The 16,567-nt window shown below is 36.4% G+C and overlaps 1 protein-coding gene across 3 annotated transcripts in view; it reads left to right on the top strand.

Moving 5' to 3' along the window:
- LOC130682131 (probable ubiquitin carboxyl-terminal hydrolase FAF-X) overlaps positions 1-16,567 on the top strand; it is a 165,887-nt gene that overhangs the window by 141,884 nt on the left and 7,436 nt on the right. For all 3 annotated transcript variants that reach the window (XM_057496269.1, XM_057496270.1, XM_057496268.1), the window contains 6 exons: positions 5,079-5,252; positions 7,672-7,813; positions 8,661-9,399; positions 9,797-9,920; positions 10,530-10,755; positions 11,223-11,352. In XM_057496269.1, the coding sequence (XP_057352252.1) occupies positions 5,079-5,252; positions 7,672-7,813; positions 8,661-9,399; positions 9,797-9,920; positions 10,530-10,755; positions 11,223-11,352 (1,535 nt within the window). The remainder of the gene's footprint in view (positions 1-5,078; positions 5,253-7,671; positions 7,814-8,660; positions 9,400-9,796; positions 9,921-10,529; positions 10,756-11,222; positions 11,353-16,567) is intronic.

Raw genomic sequence — 16,567 nt, 5'->3', positions numbered from 1 at the left:
CCTTTCCCCAGGCGCTGGGTTCTCGCAGGTGTGGTTGTAGTCTGGCTGTTGTCCTGTGTCTTCTGGTCTCTCTTTTAGGGATAGTTGTATTTGTTGTATTTTCAAAAATATATATGTTTTTGGGAGGAGATTCCCACTGTCATACTCACACCGCCATCTTGGCTCCTCCTCTCTATTTGATTTTTTTGGTGTTGAACCTTATGAGTTCTTTATATATTTTGGATGTTAACCCCTTATTGTTTGGATTGTTTCTGAATCTGCTCCCCCATATTGTAAGCTGCCTTTTTTGTTCTGCTGTTGGAGTCATTTGCTATACAGAAGCTACCAGATGGCTCAGCAGAAATTTTACAGGCCAGAAGGCAGTAGCATGAAACATCCAGTTATTAAAACAGAGAACCTTCAACCAAGAGTCCTCTCTCCTGCAATGCTATCGTTCAGAATTAAAGCACGGATTAAATATTTCCTAGATAAATGAAAGTTGAAAGAATTCATCACCACTAAACTGGCCTTAACAGAGTATGTCAAAGGGACTTTTTATAGATACAAGTGTTCTGAAGGCTAAGTATTTTTATCTAAACTCGTAATAAAGGTAGTAGACCCATTACTATCCAAGCAAGTCTGAAATGAAAAAGAAAAAAGGAAAACCCAAAAGTAGTAAAATCTAGAATATGTAATATCAGTCAAGGGATACACAAAAAATGCAGATGACAACATCTAATATATAAAATGTAAAGGGAGGAGGAAGAAAAAAGTACTTTTAGAATATGTTTCATACAGAGCACTCATGAACTTAATGTAGACCATTACACAGTTAGGAAGCTACCCTTGAACCTCTGGTAATCACAAACCTAAAGCCTATAATAGATACAGAAAAGATTACAAAAGAGAAATACAGTCACCACACCAAGGAAAACCATCAAATAACAAGAGAACAGTATAAGAGAGAAAAAAGGAACAGAGAGGAGGTATGAAAACAACTAGAGAACAGTTACTAAAATGGCAGTAAAAATTCAAAGAGTGCGTAAGAGAGAAAGAAACAAGAGCTGTTTATATGCTGCCTACCGGAGACCCATCTCAGACCCAAAGGCAGACTGAAAGTGAAGGGATGGAAAAAGATACATCACAGAGAAAAAAGCAGGAGTGGCAGTACTTGTATCAGACTAAGTAGATTTCAAGACCAAAAAAGTAGCAGACAAAGAAGAACATTGCATAATGATAAAGGGCTCAGTCCAACAGCATATAACCATTATAAATATGTATGCACTATTCAGCCATAAGAAAGAAAGAAATCCTGCCGTTTGCAACAACATGGATGGAGCTGGAGGACATTATGCTCAGTGAAATAAGCCAGGTGGGAAAAGAAGTGCCAGATGATTTTCCTCATTTACGGAGTATAGCAACGAAGCAAAACTGAAGGAACAAAAAATAGGTTACCAAAGGGGGGAGGGGTGTGGGAGGGCTGGTGGGGAGGGAGGGAGAAGGAGATTCAGGGGTATTATGTTTAGTACACGTGGTGTGGGGGATCACGGGGAAAACAGCGTAGCACAGAGCAGGCAAATAGTGATTCTGTGGTATCTTACTACACTCATGGACAGTGACTGCATTGGGGTAAGGGGGGACTTGCTAATAAGGGTAAATGTAGTAACCACATTGTTTTTCATGTGAAACCTTTGTAAGAGAGTATATCAATAAAACCTTAATAAAAAATTTAAATAAGTAAATAATAAATATGCACCAAATACAGGAGCGCCTAAATATTTTTTAAAATACTAACAGATATAAGGGGGATATAGATCATAACACTTCATCTTAGGAGACTTTAACATATCACTCACATCAATAGATAAACTAAACAGAATGAATAAGGACATAGAGGCACTGAACAACACACTTGATCAGATGGACTTAGCAGCTACTTACATAATATTCCACCCAAAGGAGCAAGATACACATTTTTGTCAAGTGTACAAGGAATGCTCTTGAGAAAATACCACATAGTAGGCCACAAAAAGAACCTTTATACATTCAGAAAGTTTTAAATTTTATCAAGCAGCTTCATAGCCCACAATGGTATGAAACTAGAAATAAATTACACAACAAAGACAAGCCCACAAACACATGGGGGCTAAACAGCATACTTCAGAGTAATCATGGTTCAGTGAACAAATTTAAACAAATCAACTGCAAGACATAGTAACTGCACTAGTCAGGGTGCAAATTAATAATATGGGTAACTCTTCAGCCACTGTGTTGTATACTTAAAACCAATATAAGATTTGTGCCAACTGAACTTCAAAAAAAAATACAAAAAGCAAATGACAAATATGGGCAGAAGTTCTGTAGGCCCTTTTTGCAGCATGGGGATCTCTTGTCATCTTGTCGTATGTGTGATGGGTCAAAATATTTAGTATGAGAAAGAGGGTTTGGAGTGCTTGAAACATAAACTTTCAGTTTTTAATATCCCATCTCTTGTCAGTCTTAATAAGATTTCTTCCTCTTCACTGGTTATATTTTTGTCTTCTCTGTGCCAGCAGGTATTGGCCCACAGTGTTACTACAGGCAGCACTGTAGATGTTCTAGCCACCTATTCATAAGCGGCTGGAAAGGACAAAAAAATCTGCTCACTGAGCTTATTTTTCAAAAAACATCGATATATAATCAGGTGATTCAAACAGCTATTTTGCAACAAGTACTACCGATTGATAACATTTATGGAATACTTAACTATATGCCAAACTTTGCTCCAAACACTTCTGTGTATTAATTCACTAAATTGTTACAGCGCAGTGAAGTAGATGTTGTTAATATGTCCATTCTGTAGGTTAGGAAATTAATATGTCCATTCTGTAGGTTAGGTACTGAGAACTTAAGTACATTCTCAATTAAGAGGTTGAGAAATGTCAAATGGAGCAAAGTTTCAGATCAACAGGAGAACTCCCTTAATTCCATCTGCTATGCTGTACTGTTTTGCCTATTTTAATACCTTGACAAGCCTGGTTCTTTCCCTAGACTGGATATCCTAGGCTTTCTGAGCTGAAAAGGAATTTATAAAGCTGAGCCACAGTGTCAGCTCATTGATTTGGAATTTGGGGCTCAGAGAGCTGAGGTGACTTTCCCAAGATTTCACAACTTTTTGAATGCAGACCTAAGCTCTGCATCCTTTCTCTTAATCAGGCTGTGTTTTTCATGTCACTTTTCATTTCCAAAGTAACATAAAATCATAGTGTTGATATCTCCTTCCATTTTACAGAAGAGAAAACTTTTTTTTTTTACTTGATCCCATGTCCTTGTTAAGTCCTTATTGCTAGAATTGGCTGCTCTGGGATTTGTGCTTTTGGAGGCCTGCAACTTTGTTTGCCCGTAGTATCTGGCTACACCTTGATATAGGTAACAGCTGTTATCAGCTATTCGTATTTTCAGTCACTAGGGTATTTGGCTGTAGTTACTTCCTGAGCTCATGGAGACAACCTTGACTGAATCACTTACGACACATTCTAATCACAACAAAGCACCTTATTCTACCAAAGTCATTCCTTTTGAAAGTGTTCCAGCTTTATCAGCAGACAGGCATCAAATGGCAATAGAAAAACTGGAAACAGACATCATAATTAGACTGGTAAATTGAAAGAACAGAGTGATTTAGCAGTGATGGAATATTTGGCAAATAATTTTTCATCTGGCCTCATCCCAACTCTTGCAAGTGAAGAATCTTCTGAGAACTGTTTGAAATGGTGGAACCGCAATTAAGCCCTTGGTCATTCACAGATAGGAAGCAGAAACAAGTACAGTTGCTAGAAAGGCACTAAGGGATTGCAGTGGAAACAAACCTGTTAAAAACCGCATAAAATGAGCACTTGAAGTACAAAAGAAGGAAGATAACCATCACTCCAGCCTTCTGAGCCTTTTGTTAAAGTGAGAATTCGGTCTCCTAAGAAAAAGTCTTCCAGTAATCACTTCAGGAAGCCCCATTACTACAGTGTGGATGGCTAATAAGAAAAACAAAGCAATTTTTTCTTGCCACATTATTCTAGCAGGTACAGTTCCATTTTAAACAAGAAGCCACTGTTGTTTTCAGGAGTCATCGATGACTTAGACCATGAAGGGCTAGTTCTGCTGGGGTAGGGATGGGGGAAATCAGGTTGCTACTTTTCACGTTAGCCTTCGGATCCAGTAGCTCTCATCATCTTCACGTTTATGACTAGCACCCCCAAGAAGTTTACGCAGGTTTCAAAAGGAGAGCGATTTCCTTACTACAAATATTTCAAATCCTCCAAACCTGGAAGAAAATTTAGTTATTATGTGGTACTATAGCTCTCTCTAAGTAAAGTTAATTTTCAGATAAGTGTGGTGGGAAAAGAGATGCAATCACTCGTACAAGAAAAACTGGAAGAACTAAGTTAAATATCTTTGAAAGCACTATTTTGACTGGCTACTGTAAAGGTTTAAAAAACAGTTGGTTTTAAGAAATTAAAGAATACGGAATGCTCTGACTACTGACATGGTATAGTAAATTTGGCAGGATGAACTGAGATATATGGTTTGGCGTCTTCCTTGTAGTGACCATTATACAACTGTCTTCATTTGGTGAAAGTGACATACTAGATCACATACTGTGCTCCAAAAAGATTGAATGTTACTGTATGTAAATTGTAAGTTAATTTTTTTAATAAGCAGGTTTTAGGATTATGAAGGCACATTATGCACACACAGTCAATAAACCTTAGTAAACTCAACATTTTGCTATGTCTTTTGCTAAAAATATAGTTCTAGTTCTATTCTTGTATTCTGTAAATATTAAACATGAACATAAAATATAAAATGTTACTAATACCATCCAGTATGACCGGGTTTTTTTTAGCAGCACTCATTTTCATTTTGTGTACACACACGTGGTATTGTTTTTCAGTATTGGTTGGCCTAAGTTTCAAATCCACTCACTCTAGAATCAGATGTACCTGTCTCTCTCAATTTGAAAAAAATCACTCTGTTTATATCATTGTCATTTTCATTGTTAATGAAAAGTAAAATGTGAATATTCTGGGGATGTAAAATGCTGTTTTATTCCATCTTCTTCTTAGGCTTTGGGGTAAACTTATTAATCTACGTGAACAATATGATGCCGTAGAGTTTCTTCATTGTTTGGTGGATAGTTTAGATGAAGCTTTAAAAGCTTTAGGACATCCAGCTATGTTAAGTCAAGTCCTAGGAGGTTCCTTTGCTGATCAGAAGATTTGCCAAGGCTGTCCACATAGGTAAGTGCTAATTAACATTTTTAGTATGTGCTTTTTAGTGTAGTCTTTAATAAAATTTTTACTAGTTCTTAACTGTATGAAAGCAGGCTGTGGCAATTATCACTAACTGCCTAGGACTGTGAATGAATTACATCTCTGTGTTTTAATTTTTAGCACTCTGTTCTTTGTTTCTTCCTTTTCAGTAACATTTGCTTCTGTTTTCTAAGGAGGTTCATTGACTTTTTAACTACTTTATCATATGTTCTTATTTGCCTTGTCATATCCTAGTGTATAACATAGCATTTTCCATAAATCTGCAGTTATTACTTATAACTATATTTCCCTGTTGTGTTATATTAAAACTATAATTGAAATATCTTAAATACAGTATGTGTAGAAAATAACTGGCATGTCTGGAGCATAATTTCTGGTAGCAATTTAAAAGTCAACTTTTTAAATTACAAAAAATTTCTATGTATTCTTGTCATTCTTGAGATGGTTGGATATGTTTGCATCAAAAAATTTAGCAAGAGTTGAGAAGACATTCTGTGTTTTGGAGTAAATAGAGAATTCGGTTCACTAATCATTGCTAATAAAAAATAAATAAATTAAATAAATAAATAAATGTAACTCAGTAATAAGAGTCCCGTTCACAGAGTTCATTGGTGGACAGACACTTTTATTGTGTAGAAGTTTTATTGTTAAACAAAGTAATAGAGAAATCGGTTCACTAATCATTCCTAATGAAAATAAATAAATAAATAAAATAAATAAAAATAAAAATAAATAAATAAATACATGTAACTCAGTTATAAGAGTCCCGTTCACAGAGTTCATTGGTGGACAGACACTTGTATTGTGTAGAAGTTTTACTTTGGCACTTGTTATGTTCATACAATGTTTTGAAATCCTTCTCATGAAAATAACCACAAAAGTATGGTGTCTTCTACAACCCAGTAGAAGTAATGTTGAGTCATCCTTTTTACTTTATAGACATTAGTTGGGTGTGAGTGGAAGAGCGAGTTCTTTTGAAGATGTAGAAATGATTTTGGGAAAAATAATACTACATAAATGAAAATTCTTTATCATGTTAGTTAGCATTCATTTGGAAGATGGGAGACTCACTCACCTAATTTGACCAACTTTTGGTCCTTAAGAAAGATATTTTGCATTAGGTGGACAATAAAAACTATCCAACTCTTTGTCCTCTTATCCTATTAGTAGTCAGTTTTTTATTCAATTGTCAAATTACTTCTAAATTTTATTGCTTTACTCTGCTAAGTGAAAATACTCAAACTATAAATTACATACACTTCCAGCTAAACTTTTCTTACTTTAGGATTATACAAGATTCCCATGTTTTTTAATGTAACAGAGCATTGATGTGTTTTTCTAGAGCACCCTTTAAGTTTTATAGAAGAAACCGTCAATCCCATTTATCTTTTAAGACTTCCTTTTCCTCCTCTGGGCTGGTTTCTGTCATAGTAACAGTATGTATAATATGCCATTCAAAAATAGTTCTATTAGTATACTTTTTTCTTTTTCTCTTTCTGAATTACAATGTTTGTAATCTAGGTTACATACTATAAATCTTTATAAATGGGAAGTGCTATGTCAAACATGTAATATCCCTTACGTTTTATACACAGTAGGCACTTGGTATATTTTTTTGATACATGAATTTAATGAGTGAGACTGTATTGTATTCTCTACCTCCCATTTTCTGAGTTTATTAGCATGTGCCATCAGAAGTTTTTCAAAATCCCCATTATAAAAAATCACCTCAATATGGGATGTTGACTGTCTATTTCACATTACTTTTCTCTTCCAATGGTTGTGACTCCAGAACACAACACTAGAAGCAAATGTTGGTCGGATTTTTGAATGTGTACAGTAGGTTAGAATCTGGCATATAAATGCCATGAATACTAGCTGCTATTGCATTATCTATTAGAGAAATGCAGGAACAATTAAAAACTCACTTCATGAATAGTCTCTTCTTTTTTAAATTTGATAAATCCTTAACTTTGTCACAAATTACTACCCACACAGATAACAGTATGAGAGAATATAAAGAACTTACATAATGAGACCAGACAAGGCTGTCTTCAAATCACTACTCTGCCTTGTAAACTATACTAAATTAGTCTTTGGCACCTTCTTCCCACTCCCGCCCAGTTTGCCTGTCTTTTTGATAGGGATAGATATGTATCTCTTAACAGGTTTTAATGAAGATGACTGAACGATAGTGTGTGCAAAGAATCGAATACATTGTCCAGAACAAAGTGTTCAGTAAAAGATAACTGTAAACTTACGACATAGTAAATATCCAATTTGAGACGTAGTAAATACTGCAAACATTTTTAGCAATGTTTGCAACTAAAGATAATGTTTAGAAACTTAAGGAATAAATCCATTTGATTGTTTTACGTATCTTTAGATATGAATGTGAAGAATCTTTTACAACTCTGAATGTAGACATTAGAAATCACCAAAACCTGCTTGATTCTTTGGAACAGTATATCAAAGGAGATTTATTAGAAGGTGCAAATGCATATCGATGTGAAAAATGTGATAAAAAAGTGGGTATTGTATAGTTTTTTTAAATAAATATGATTGTATTTGAAAGAACTAAAAAATGTCAAGTTGTATTAACCTCAAATTTTACTTCTGCTCTATCTATGCTTTGTTAATGGTGGTAGCAGGGAGGTACTCAAAGCGATAAATGATTTAAAGATTTATCAGAGAAACAATACTATAAATGCTGCCAGTTGTCAAGAAAAACCATTTCAATTGAACGATTAATTTTAGAAGTCAAAATTACCAGTGAACTCAAACCTGAAGAGTTGGTATTAGTAGTTTCCCCTTTCGTTCTTCAGGTTACTCTTGAACTTTAAAAGAACTGACATGATTTTATTTGGTTACATAACATTTTCACACCCACTTAAGCTTTAAACCCAGGTCTGATTTTTAGACCCAGCCAACTAATTTTATACAGCAACTTAACCAGTTTGTAGGATCAGTCCATAACATGTCTTTGAATATACAGGTATGATAAATAATAAATGTCTTTCCCGGTATTTCTTCAGTTGCTCATAGCAGATCCTATTCATTGTCGTAAAGGTAAAACATCAAAAATGTAACATGATCCAACAGCAGTATGCATCGGACAGATAGTAACATTAAGGAACCAGGTGCTAATTGGTTTCTGTGTCACATAATTTTTGTAGTTCTCAGCAAATGAGAGACTAGGTATTTTTAGTTTTAGTATAAATGTTTTGAATAAGTCACTGTGACAGGTGGCTTTGTGTTCATCATCATTTAGTCATCTATTTGTAAATGTAGATAGATGGTGAAGTTTTAAATTCTGTTGTTTAGTTATTATTTGAATTATGAAAACATGCATGTATATTCCTTGTTTCTTTGTAGGTTGATACAGTAAAGCGCTTGCTAATTAAAAAATTACCTCCTGTTCTTGCTATCCAATTGAAACGATTTGGCTATGACTGGGAAAGAGACTGTCCAGTTAAATTCAATGATTATTTTGAATTTCCACGAGAACTGGATATGGAACCTTACACAGTACCAGGTGTTGCAAAGCTGGAAAGAGATAATGTAAACCCAGACAGTCAATTGATAAAACAGGACGTGCAGTCTGAAAGTGAGACAGCAGTAAGCGCAAAATACAGACTAGTGGGTGTGCTTGTGCACAGTGGTCAAGCAAGTGTTGGACATTATTATTCTTACATCATTCAAAGGAATGATAAAGATGAGAGAAATCGCTGGTATAAATTTGATGATGGAGATGTAACAGAGTGTAAAATGGATGATGATGAAGAAATGAAAAATGAGTGCTTTGGTGGAGAATATGTGAGACAAGTATTTGATCGTATGACGAAGTGCGTGTCATACCTGCAGCAGCAAAGGTGGTGGAATGCTTATATACTTTTTTATGAACGAATGGACACAATAGACCAAGATGATGAAATGATAAGATATATATCAGAGCTCACAAGATCCCATCAGATTATGTCACCAGCCATTGGGAGAAGTGTATGGAAAGAAAATGTGCAATTCATGCATAACCAAATGCAGTACACTGTAGAGTATTTTCAGTTTATGAAAAAACTACTTACATGTAATGGTATTTACTTAAGCCCTGCTCCAGGTAAGTCTGGCATTTAGCTTCTTACTAGTAAAGGATACTTTTTATTTCACTTTTAGGATTTCTTGCCGGGTTTCAATATGTGTTTAATATTTTTCTCTTTCCTTGTACCTTTTTTCCCATAAAATCATTAGTCTCATTTTCATCTTGAATATGTGAGCATGTTCAGTTCATTACTTCAGAGTCAAATATTTAAGCTGCCATACCTTTGAATTGTGTCTGTCAGTATCTACAAATGTAAAAGAGCTTTTATTTGTAATAGTTATTTTTGTTACAGAAGCATTGCTTTGAAATATGATCTGGTGAAGTGCTAAGATAAGTACAAAATTTTAGCTAAGTTGTTTTAAACATGGAGCATTTTTAAACAAAAATTTGTTTGTATATGTGTGCTGTGTTTAAGGACAAGATCACTTGTTGCCTGAAGCAGAAGAAATAAGTATGACTAGTATTCAACTTGCAGCTAAATTCCTCTTCACCACTGGATTTCACACAAAGAAAATAGTCCGTGGCCCTGCCAGTGATTGGTATATAGCTATTCATTTTATTCATATTAAACTTAAGAGTTGGTGTGGTTCATTACTGTGGTGCTTTACTTTTCCCTATTGTTGGAATCCTTTTTCAAATTTCCAATATAGAATAAAAATCTTAGTAGGAATGTTGAGAGAAAAATCAAAATACAATTGCTTGATGTGCTTTTAATATTCAGAAATTGACTCCTGTTTCCATTTCATTTTTTGTGTATTTTATCATGAAAGCATTATGCTTTAATCTTTGTAGATGGAATTCTGTATTTAATAGAGATTTAAAAAAAATAGTTACACTATTCAGGTTAAGGTTCTGATTGTAAAAATGATGGGGACATTAGAATACCTTGATTTCACAACTATTTTCAGCGTCATTCAGAATACTTGTTAAGGAAATATCACTGAATCAGGAAGAGTCTGATTATAGATTTGCATCTACCTACACAAGTTCTCATTTATTCATTTTTGTAATTGAGGAACTAGACCAAGTCTCAGGCCTAATTAATTGTAAAGAACATCTTTTTTGGTTCATAGAAACCTGTTGGTTCACTGGAGCCATCGAAATAGAAGCACGTCAATAAAATTGATACTCGTATATTTTTCTCTTAGGTATGATGCACTGTGCATTCTACTCCATCACTGCAAGAATGTACGTTTTTGGTTTGCTCAAAATGTTCTTTTTAATGTTCCAAATCGCTTCTCTGAATATCTTCTGGAGTGCCCTAGTACCGAAGTGAGGGATGCGTTTGCAAAACTTATAGTATTTATTGCACATTTTTCATTGCAAGATGGGCCTTGCCCTTCATCTTTTACATCTCTGGGGCCTTCCAGTCAGGTAATTGAAAGCTTTTCACTAATAATGCAAAAAGAATAAAGTTTCTTTTTATCAAGATCAAAGAAGTAAACATATTCATTTGTGTAACATAATTAATACATGCCTGCATTACTGAGTTGATTGAAAGTATTTCATATTAATGAATAATGATTATTGGGCAACTTAAAACATAAGGAAACTTTCTTCTGTTTATTCAGTTACTTGCAGTTATATAGTAGGCTTCCGATTGTATGTTCAGTTAAGGTTTATTTTTACGATGGCTAATTTTAAATCTTCAAGTTACCTTTTTATCTACATGGGTTTTTTTTTTTGCAGTAACAACATCATTCAGCTTCTATAGTGAAATCCTCAGTTCTTCATTCCCTCTCTGAGACAACTATATTTAATAATTTTTCTCTTGACATGTCTAAGTGATGCAGCTTTACATATATGAGCTTGTTGCCAATAAAATATTTTGTCTTTTACAGGCCTGTGAAAACTTAAGCTTGAGTGACCACTTACTAAGGGCAGTCTTAAATCTCCTGAGAAGGGAAGTTTCAGAGCATGGCCATCATTTACAGCAGTATTTCAGTCTGTTTGTAATGTATGCCAGTTTAGGTAAGCACTTCTCATAATTCTGTTTGCTGTATTATTTCATATTTGATGAAAGCATTTTAATTGAAGTAATGAGATCTAATATCTTCTAGACAGAAGTAGTATTCCGTACTTAAAATTTTAAAACCCACTTCAGACTTTCTGTATAACTCTTTAATGGCACTTCTCATCTTGTACAGTAAAGTATTTTTGTGTACTTGTTCTGTTGATAATTGATCTAACCTTAGTTCAGAAACTGTCTTACTCATATTTTTATCTCTTAATGCTGTTTTAAAAACTACTGATTCCCAGGCCACATCCCACACCTATGAATCAAAATTCCTAGGGCTCGGGAAAGATATGTGTATTTTTTATTCTGCTATTTTTATTTTTATTTTGGTATCAGTAATCCACAACTACATGAAGAACATTATGTTTACTAGGCTTCCCCCTTCACCAAGTCCCCGCCACAAAGCCCATTATAGTCACTGTCATCAGCACAGTAAGATGCTGCAGAAGCCCTACTCGTCTTCTCTGTGTTGTACAGGCCTCCCCGTGTCCCCCACAAGTTAAACATGCTAATCGTAGTGCCCGCTTTCTTTTTCCGCACCCTTATCCCTCCCTTCCCACCCATCCTCCTCAGTCCCTTTCCCTTTGGTGACTGTTAGTCCATTCTTGGGTTCTGTGATTCTGCTGCTGTTTTGTTCCTTCAGTTTTTCTTTGTTGTTCTTACACTCTACACATGGGTGAAATGGTTTGGTACTAGTGTCTCTCCACCGGGCTTATTTCACCGAGCATAATACCCTTTAGCTCCATCCATGTTGTTGCAAATGATAGGATTTCTTTTCTTATGGCTGAATAATGTTCCATTGTGTATATATGTACCACATCTTCTTCATCCATTCACCTACTGATGAACACTTAGGTTGCTTCCATTACTTGGCTATTGTAAATAGTGCTGCAATAAACATAGGGGTGCATCTGTTTTTTTCAAATCGGGCTACTGCATTCTTAGGGTAAATTCCTGTAAGTGGAATTCCTGGCTCAAATGGTATTTCTATTTTGAGCATTTTGAGGAATCTCCATACTGCTTTCTGCAATGGTTGAACACATTTACATTCCCACCCGCAGTGTAGGAGGGTTCCCCGATTTCCACAACCTTGCCAACATTTGTTGTTCTTTGTCTTTTGGATGGTGGTGATCCTTTCTTGTGTGAGGTGATATCCCATTGCAGTTTTAATTTGCATTTCTCTGATGATTAGCGATGTGGAGAATCTTTTCACGTGTCTGTTGGCCATCTGAACTTCTGCTTTGGAGAACTGTCTGTTCAGATCCTGTGCCCATTTTTTAATTGGATTATTTGCTTTTTGTTTGTTGAGGTGTGTGAGCTCTTTGTATATTTCGGATGTCAGCCCTTTATTGGATCTGTCATTTATGAATATATTCTCCCATACTGTAGGATACCTTTTTGTTCTATTGATGGTGTCCTTTGCTGTACAGAAGCTTTTCAGCTTCTTATGCTCCCACTTGTTCATTTTTACTTTTGTTTCCCTTGCCTGGGGAGATACGTTCATGAAGAAGTCACTCATGTTTATGTCTGAGAGATTTTTGCCTATCTTTTCTTCTAAGAGTTTTAAGGTTTCGTGACTTACATTCAGGCTTTGGTCCATTTCAAATTTACTTTTGTGTATGGGGTTAGACAGTGATCCAGTTTCATTCTCTTACACATTGCTGTCCAGTTTTGCCAGCACCATCTGTTGAAGAGAGTGTCATTTCCCCATTGTATGTTCATGCCTCCTTTATCAAATATTAATTGACCATATATGTTTAGGTTAATGTTTGGAGTCTCTATTCTGTTCCACTGGTCTGTGGCTCTGTTCTTGTGCCAGTACCAAATTGTCTTGATTACTGTGCTCTTGTAGTAGGGCTTGAGGTTGGGCAGCGAGATCCCCCCCCCTTTACTCTTCCTTCTCAGGATCGCTTTGGGTCTTCTGGGTCTTTGGTTGTTCCATATGAATTTTAGAACTATTTGTTCCAGTTCATTGAAGAATGCTCTTGGAAATTTGATAGGGATTGCATCGAATCTGTATATTGCTTTGGGCAGGATGGCCATTTTGACAATATTAATTCTCCCTAGCCAGGAGCATGGTGTGAGTTTCATGCCATCTCGGCTCCATCTGAGGATATTAAAGGATCCTACTTGTTGGTACTTGTCATTTAAGAAGTTGGCCTGTACATGTGTTTTGCTAAAATTAAGATAAAATCATGGATAATATTACACACATTATTCACTTCAATTCTCCTGTTGGGAACACTATCAGTTAATAATTTTAATTTTCAAAAATAGCATATTACAGGATCCTGCTTTTTCTCACAGCATCGGTGCATTTCTTCTCTATGGTTTCACATGCTTACCTAAAAAGTTACACTGTGTTACTGTGTTATGCTGTGTACCATTGTATTTTGGTAGTTTTAGGTATTACTGTCTTCCTCTCCAACTAGACTGCAAATTTCTGTGTTCAGGAGTCGGCATAGTGGTACTCAGTCACAGTTGAATGAATGGATGGATAGCCACAAGTGTACATGAGAAATTCTGTAGTATTTTCAGTGTTGTTTTAAGTTATTCTTAATTTATTAAGAAGGGAAAGAATGAATTTGTTATAGTTGAGTTATAAATTTAAATGTCAGTGATTTAGGTGTTGGTGTACCAGCAATTCAGAGTTCCTAATTTTTCTGGTGTAGTCTAGATATGAGTTTTGCAATACATATTTTTAGGTTTTTATGAGAAATTGATTCAAATAATTAGCGTATTGTTTGAAATTTGTTGAAATTTCGAAGAATTAGCATATAATTGAAACACAAACCAAATATAAATAACATCCTTGTTTTAATCCTTTTTTATGCAAAACTACAAATTTAAGGACTACAGAAATCCTATTTTACTCCGTTTCCATTTTAGATACTGCTTCCTAAGCTGCTCACAGCTGACCCATGGTATAATCTAATGCCAATTTTCACTGCCATAAATGAGTGTAGATTGTCCATCTTAATCTTAAATTCTTATGGCTAGATACGGGTTTAGGTTTCAGAATTTTTTTTTAATTAATTAATTTTGTTGTCATTAATCTACAATTACATGAAGAGCACTATGCTTACCAGGGTCCCCCCCCCACCAAATCCCCCTCACAAACCCCACCACAGTACCGTCCATCAGCGCAGTAAGATGTTGTAAAATGACTACTTATCTTCTCTGCGTTGCACAGCCCTCCTCGTGCCCCCCCACATTATATATGCTAATCGTCATGTCCCCTTTCTTTTTCCCCACCCTCATCCCTCCCTTCCTGCCCTTTCTCCCCAGTCCCTTTCCCTTTGGTAGCTGTTAGTCCATTCTTAGGTTCTATGATTCTGCTGCTGTTTGGTTCCTTCAGTCGTTCTTTGTTCCTATAGTTTTTGGGTTTGAGGTGAGTCTCTTGTAAGCAGCATAGAGATGGGTCTTGCTTTTTTATCCATTCTATTATTCTGTGTCTTTTGATTGGTGCATTCAGACCATTTACATTTAAATTGATTATTGAAAGATACGTACTTATTGCCATTATAGGCTTTAGATTCGTGGCTGCCAAAGGTTCAAGGTTTGCTTCTTTAATATCTTACTGTCTAATTTAACTCACTTATTGAGGTATTTTAAACACTGTCTGGTCATTCTTTGTTTTTCCTCCCTTCTTATTCCTCCTTCTCCGTTCTTTATATGTTGGTTATTTAATTCTGTGCTCTTTTGTGCTTCCTTTAACTGCTTTTGTGGGTAGTTGATTTTATTTTTTGCCTTTAGTTAGTATTTGGTTGGTCTGCTTTCTTTGCTGTTATTTTATTTTCTCTGGTGGCATCTGTTTAGTCTTTGAAGTGCCCCCATCTAGAGCAGTCCCTCTAAAATACCCTGTAGAGGTGGTTTGTGGGAGGCAAATTCCCTCAACTTTTGCTTGTCCAGAAATTGTTTAATCCCTCCTTCATATTTAAATGATAGTCATGCTGGATTCAAGGCCCTTCTCTTTCATTGCATTAAATATATGATGCCATTCTCTTCTGGCCTGTAAGGTTTCTGTTGAGAAGTCTGATGATAGCCTGATGGGTTTCCCTTTGTAGGTGACCTTTTCCCTCTCTCTCACTGCCTTTAAAACTCTGTCCTTGTCTTTGATCTTTGCCATTTTAATTATTATGTGTCTTGGTGTTGTGTCCTCCGTGGGTCCTTTCTGTTGGGAGTTCTGTACACTTCCATGGTCTTGTGGATTATTTCCTCCCCAGTTTGGGGAAGTTTTCAGCAATTATTTCTTCAAATAGTCTTTCTATCTCTTTCTCTCTCTTCTTCTTCTGGTACCCCTATAATGCGGATATTGTTCCTTTTGGATTGGTCACACAGTTCTCTTAATATTGTTTCATTCCTGGAGATCCTTTTGTCTCTCTCTATGTCAGCTTCTATGTGTTCCTGTTCTCTGATTTCAATTCCATCAATGGCCTCTTGCATCTTTTCCATTCTGCTTATAAATCCTTCCAGAGATTGTTTCATTTCTGTAATCTCCCTCCGGACTTCATCCCTTACCTCTTGCATACTTCTCTGCAGCTCCATCAGCATGGTTATGAGCTTTATTTTTAATTCTTTTTCAGGAAGACTGGTTAGGTCTATCTCCTTCTCAGGGTTTGCCTCTGTGATCTTGGTCTGTATCAGTTTCTTCTGCCTTTTCATGGTGATAGATGTATTTGTGGGGAGCTGGCGTGTGTGTTGGGTAAGAGAAAGTCCCTTCTTGCCAGTTTAAGGCCTTCCTCTCCTGGGAGAACAGTGGCCTCTAGCGGCTTGTGCTGGGCAGCTGTGTGCAGACGGGGCTTCTGATCTAGCCCAGCATCTATGGAGTTTATTTAGCCCTGCAGTTGCTGTGGGCATGGCCTGCCTCGGGCTGCTGCTCCAATGAGGAGGAGCCGCGTCAGAGGTGGAACAGGCGGGAGGCTGTTTACCACGGTGAGGGGCCTCCGAGCTGCGCTGCAGGGGGTCAGGTGCCCAAAGTTCCCTGGGATTCGCAGCTGCTTGACTAGCTGTCCCAGGGCGCTTCCGTCCAGCTGTGGGGTCCCTGTCCCTATAAGACTTTCAAAAAGCACTCGCTTTTCTTTGTCCCGGGTGCGCCGCCTGTGGGGACCCGCTCACAGGCCTTAACTGTCCTGTTTCCCTAGTTTCCAGCACCCGAAGCATGCACTG

This window comes from Manis pentadactyla, chromosome Y (assembly GCF_030020395.1).
Source record: "Manis pentadactyla isolate mManPen7 chromosome Y, mManPen7.hap1, whole genome shotgun sequence".
Taxonomy (NCBI): domain Eukaryota; kingdom Metazoa; phylum Chordata; class Mammalia; order Pholidota; family Manidae; genus Manis; species Manis pentadactyla.
The sequence above is the reverse complement of the archived record's forward strand: the minus strand, read 5'-3'. Positions and strand labels throughout refer to the sequence as shown.